Source organism: Astyanax mexicanus, chromosome 6 (genome assembly GCF_023375975.1).
Source record: "Astyanax mexicanus isolate ESR-SI-001 chromosome 6, AstMex3_surface, whole genome shotgun sequence".
Taxonomy (NCBI): Eukaryota; Metazoa; Chordata; class Actinopteri; order Characiformes; family Acestrorhamphidae; genus Astyanax; species Astyanax mexicanus.
In genome coordinates, this window is record NC_064413.1 from 37,292,808 (window position 1) to 37,299,302 (window position 6,495).

The following is a 6,495-nucleotide window of genomic DNA, read 5'->3' on the forward strand; positions in this document are numbered from 1 at the left end:
CATCTTCTCCAGTCAGTAGATGTTGGTGCGTCAACTTTGAGTGACCGATTCTACATTTTGTAAGTATGGTTTGATGTAGACGACTGTCCATTCTAGTGTAGGTTCTTCCGACTTTGTCCTCTATGTCATGCAGTTTGTTAAAGGTTTTACTGTCCCATTCAGTCTGCCATTCGTTTTTGAAATACGCGAAGATCAGTGGATAGCTGTCTCTGGGAGGGATGGGTCGTGTGCTGATTCTGACTGCAGTGGATGTTCTGGCAAGTCGATCTGCTCTTTCATTTCCTGGGATTCCAATATGGCTTGGGATCCAGCAGTAGACTACGTCAAAGTCTTGATCTCGTAGTACTTTGTCCTTTCTCAGTATTTCTGTAACAATGGGATGGACTGTGTCAGGGTGTTCCAAGGCTTTAAGGCAGGATTTGGAGTCTGTAAAAATGATAAATTTTTTCCGGTTGCTTGTTTGGATGTATTCCAAGGCCAATAATAGCGCATATGCTTCTGCGGAGAATATGGAACTGGAGTTTGGTAGCTGTATACTGTGCTGGTAGTTTGCGCATGTGACTGCTGATATGACTCTTGTTTCAGTTTTGGAGCCATCTGTGTAGACTGTCATATGACGTAGGTAACATCCTCTGGTTTCAAGGAATAACTGGTAGTAGTCATTCGGGTGGGTGTTTTGCTTTCGTTTTTCTGCCAGTTTCAATATTATGTTTGGTGTTGTATACTCCCAGGGGGCTATGGGCTGGCAAGTCTGATTCATCGAATCCATGGGAAGCTCCAGGGCTTCCAGGAACTTCACAAGTAAGGGGCAGCAAGGACGCCATATAGATACTGTGGTTCACTATGGATCATTACTGTTGTTTTCCTATATCTTACATAATCTGAGACTGAGACATCTCAGTAGATATACTGTATTGACCTGAAACAATAAACAAGCATTGTACCATGCTAGCTTGCAGTCTACAAAAGTGGCTTCACACAACTGCTTAACAAACACTGACAAAAGCCACATGTAGTCTACTGTGTATAATAGTGTGTCCCTTTTTCCTGTAAAATTATTTATAGGTGGTACTTAACTAAAATACAAACTAAAAAGATCTGAAAACTGCATGCACTGCATGTCCTGAGCTGGTGAACTTGGTTAACAGTTTGTCAATGGACCATGTGTCAAAGGACCATGTGTGCACTAGAGCTTGTAACATAGGACTCATTAGTTAATCATAAACTCTTTAGCAACAGGCTTCTGACGCACATTTTACAGCTGTATGCATTCCAGCAATGGCTAGAGTCCAGTTCAGTCATGCTGAGCACAAATAAGCACGTGCACACTGTCAGTCAGATCCTCCTGCAGTGTGTCCACTGACCTGCAGAGAGATAGGATGGCTTCTTCTCCACCCACCCCTCAAATTCACAGAACAGGCCAGAAAGAAACATGTGACTCTCACATGCCTGAAACATGTGGAATGTCCTGGAATGTAGGAAGGAATTGGCCAAGAGCACAGCTATATATCTGCATTGAGCACACTAAAATGGTAAACTCAGCCAACCTACCTATATAATTGTGCAATTTTGTATTAGTAACCAGCAATGAAGGTTAGGTTATCATAAAATATTTGTTGCTATTCATAGATTAAGAAGGACAGGAGCTGGAGATTTCATAGCATTTTTCATACAGGAGATTTTATAATCATTCACATGTAGATAGATAACAAGAACATGAACCAAAAGGCACATTACTTTAATTTTTCACAGGACAGTCACAGGACAGGGAGTCTCTACACTAGCTAGATAATTGTGCAACTTTGCACCAGTAACCAGCAACGAGGTTTATCATAATGTATTCATTGCTTACATAGCTATACCTAGCTAGCTAAAAAAGGACTGCAGGAGTTGCAGCATCATATTCATATAATCATTCAGAAGTGTTATTATGTTCTAATATTGTAGATAGGGGTGTGCCATATCATATCGTACACGATAATATCGCCAACATTTTTGAATATCGTGAACGATATTACACCCTGAAATATTGTGCCATATCACCCACCCCTAATAATAACATCAGGGTTCTACTTTTTTACTGTTTTTATCAAAAGAAAAAAAATCACACTGTTCTCATTTCTTATTATATATCTACTAGAGACAGATTCTATCTGTTCAGTATCATTTATTTTACTTTAATCCTGGATATATGGAGATATTTGGAGTGAATTATTATTAGTAGCATGACTAATAATTCTGGACATTGACTTAAAATCTGATACATTTTTTTGTATTTTTTAATATCTAAGTTAGGAGTGTGCCATATCATATCATATACAATAATAACATAAAATTTTCATTTTGTTGCAGTAGTATATTCTTGTTTGTTTGTTTTTTTTAACTCAGTGTTTTGTTATATCGTTAAGAATATTGTTATCGCGAAAATACCATGAAAATATTGTGATATTATTTTAGAGCCATAACTTATTTATTGTAGATAACTTATTTAAAAAATGTTTGGTCACAAACACAATGCATTAGCTACCATAGCACATAAATAAGCATAAACAAAGTTGTTATTTATGTGCATCATAGTTATTGTTTTCTAAAAATAGATTTGCATATAAATAGTACACTTTTGTGTTTACACACGTAAACATAACATTACATTCTAATATTGTAAATAGACAACTGGAACATTAACCAAAAGGCACTGTACAGGACTTGTCTCTCTACACTAGCTACCTATATAATTGTGCATTTTTGCACCAGTAACCAGCAATGAAGTTCCTTGTAAAGTTTGTTATTGCTTATGTAGCTATACCTAGCTTACTAAACAAAAATACTGCAATCTTTGCAGTATAATATTTTATCATCATTCAGAAGGATCATTATGATCTAATATTGTTGATGGCGTACTTTGACATTAACCAAAATACACGTTACTCTACTTTTTTGTCACAAACATTATGCATTAGCTTATAAATAAAACATAAATAAAGTTGTAATTATATCATAGCTGCTGTTAATTATTGTGGCTGTGCATGTAAACAAACATTTTTTTTAGTGTTTACACATATAAAAAAATGATGTTCTTGTATTGTAGATAGATTACTAGAACATTTACCAAAACGCATATTACTCTAATTTTTATTACAGGACAGGAGCTACCTATATAATTGTGTGATTTTGCATCAGTAACCAGAAATAAAGTTTATCATAAAAGTATTCATTGCGTATGTATTCATAGCAATACCTAGCTAGCAAAAGTAGGACTGCTGGAGCTGCAGCATCAAATTTTATAATCATTCAGAACTATAATTTTGTTCAAATATTGTAGCTAGATAACTAGCTTACTTTAACATTAACCAAAACACACATTACTCTACTTTTTTTTCACAAACATGAATTGTATTGTATTATAGCTTTTGTTAACTACTGTGGCTGTGCATGTAAACACAACACTTCTGTGTTTACACATGTACAAACATATTATGTTCTAATATTGTGAGATTACTAGTACATTAAACAAAAATGCACATTACTCTAATTTGTGTCACAGGACACAAATTACCTACACTACATAACTATATAATTGTGCGATTTTACATCAGTAACCAGCAATAAAGTTCATCATAATGTATTTATTGCTTATGTAGCTATACCTAGCTAGATACAGAAAGGACTGCAGGAGTTGAAGTGTGTAGTAGGGGTGGGCGATATAGCTCTAAAATAACGATTGCGATAACGATGTACTTATATAGGAATATAGGAAATAATATAGGAAAACTAAAATTATTAATTCCTTTCAGGAATATAGTATAATAGTATAACAGAATAATCATAATGTGGCAAAATAAATAATATAGCATAAATTAATTTAATGCAGCAAATAATATTGCAGAATATTTAGTGCATGCATATAAACTGCAAACTAAAACAATTATACAATAAATAAACCTAAAGCTTCACAGTAAATAATACTGAGACTACTTTTAAGACAGAACAGTCCTATTATCATGATATGGATTTTTAATATCATGATATTTCTGTGTCACGATATATTGTATACGATATAATATTGCCCACCCCTAATGTGTAGTAAAGGTCCTATATATACACACATATATGCCTGCTTTAACTTGCCTTACTAAAGGCTAAAACAAACCAAAAACAAATAAGTTAAGTCATATATAGCTATAAAATAATATAAGTCCTGAGGGGTAACGTTCATTTAGAATTCCACACAAAGTTTTTTTCCAACCTTCCCACAGGAGTTAGTAAACTAGCTAACCTGGCTATAATAGCTAAGGTTACCAAATCTAGGTTAGGTTAGTTAGTTAACCATAGTTAACCAGCTAAGGATTCGTAGTTGAGTAGAGTTAAGAGACGTTTCTCTCAACAACTGCAGACAATTTTTAGTTACCTAGGTTAACTTTCTTTCCACTTTTCATGAATAAGAACAGGGAGAATGACTCTGTAGGTACTTATTTTAGTTAGTAAGTTATGTTTTACAATGATAAATATTGTCTTTTAGGTGTTAGTTCACCACAACACTAACTAGCTAGCTATTTAAACTAAGTTACATTACAAACAAACATTTACAAACACCACCAGCCCACAACAGATGGTGGCTGTCAGCGTTTTGGACGACATAAGCCTTCTAACATAAACAAGCCCAAAATAACGTTATTTATCCAGCTTAGCTAGGCTAATTAGCTAGTTAACAACTAGCTAGCTAACGTTAATTCGACCCGCAGTTTATGAGCAGTGTAACCGGACTCGGCGAGGCTGTGTGTGTGTGTGTATGTGTTGTTTTAATGGAGCAGGTAGAGGATAGAGGATTGTTTCTACCTCGATATCCGGCAGGTCCTTGCTCAGCATTCTAGCCATTTTCTTTTCTCTCCGAACCAGAACACAGACAGGCGCTTGTCTTTTCGCTCTGAGAGGCTAAACACCGCGAAGACAGCGAGTCGTGTGAGTGCTGTAGTCCAGTGACCTGTTGGATGTCCCGCCACAGCCTGAATAATAACAGCAGCAGCAGCGCGGCGGCGGAGGTCCGGGGAGGCTGATCCACACACACCACTCCGCTCCGCTCCTCACACACACATATCCCCTGCACTCAGACTCCACTGCCTCCCCTTCACTTCCTCCAAATTCTCCCTTTTTTCTGAGAAAGAGGGTGGAAGTTAGCTCATGTTTGCGCCACTGCACGTTTCTGCTGAAACAGCTGGGCGGCGGGGTTACGAAAAAACAGCGCAGAAAATTCGAGAAAAAAAGGGCAGAAAAAGTTTGGTTAACTTTGGGGCGTTTAAAGATTCGACTCTAATTGAAAACTGATTCGAACTACTTAAAAAAAAAGATCCGAATCATTTTGATAATGGATTACTTTTGAAAAAAAAAATCGAATATTTGAAAACGGATTCTAACTACAGACAAAATATATGTTTTATTATGTCTATGATTCTAACCACTTTTAAAAGATTCGAATCTTTATGAAAACTGATTCGAACTACTTTTTTTTTAAAAGATTGGAATCTTTATGAAAAAAACTTACTTGATCTGTTTTTTATTTTTATTTTTTGAAAACTTTTTTAAAAGATTCGAATGTTTCTGAAAACTGATTTAAACTGCCTTTGAATAATAACCTTTTTTTCTGAAAACGGATTCTAACCACTCTTTGAAAGATTCGAATCTTTCTGAAAACTGATTCGAGCCACTTTTTATAAGATTTGAATATTTTTGAAAACTGATTTCAATCACTTTTTAAAAGATTCAAATCATTATAAAACGGACTTGATTTTTTTCATTTAATCTTTTTGAAAAAGATTTGAACCAACTTTCAAAATATTCGAATTTTTATGGACTATTTTGAACTATTTGTTTTATTGAAATACTTTTAAAATTTGTGTGCACTCTGGTCCCGAGTTGCAAGTGTAAAAGCTATTTGGAAAAACAGCTTGAGACACTTTTTGAAAGGTTTGAATCTTTCTGAAAACTGACCTAAACATTTCTTTTTATTTAAATCGTTTTGAAATTGGATTCAAACTGCTTTTTAAAAGGCTTAAAAAACAGACTAAAGTCTGCACCAAGGTTCATGTGTTTGTTAAATACATTGTACATATTTGTTCCGGTTAGTTTTGGTTTCACGCTGCAGTTTAGTGAGCACACTTATGAACTTTACTACATCCTGTCATCATCAACTCTGTTTTTCTATACTTCATATTAATTGGTTTGTATGTTAGTTATAATTTTGGCAAGTTACTTTGCCAGGTGTTGTGCTGAATTCTAGATCTCTGTCAGAATCCAACTCCCCATACTGCTGCATGATGCACCTGCATGCCAAAGGGAGTTGGATTTCAGCATAACACCAATTAATTTTCCTCTGCTTTGTTTAACAACTGTTTTAACTTCATGTAATTGGTCTGAAAGTCTGAACAATCTAGAAAAGTTCTTTCACACTCCAGTAGAACCAGACCAAGAACAGCTCTTTTGGTCTGGACCATGGTTCAC

At 35.2% G+C, this 6,495-nt stretch overlaps 1 protein-coding gene across 1 annotated transcript in view; it reads right to left on the minus strand.

The window, feature by feature from the left end:
- dpyda.1 (dihydropyrimidine dehydrogenase a, tandem duplicate 1) overlaps positions 1 to 5,231 on the minus strand; it is a 206,287-nt gene extending 201,056 nt beyond the window's left edge. Inside the window, exon 1 of the mRNA XM_022673644.2 lies at positions 4,837 to 5,231. Coding sequence (XP_022529365.2) covers positions 4,837 to 4,875 — 39 coding nt within the window. The 5' untranslated portion in view covers positions 4,876 to 5,231. The remainder of the gene's footprint in view (positions 1 to 4,836) is intronic.
- Positions 5,232 to 6,495: the final 1,264 nt, after the last annotated feature.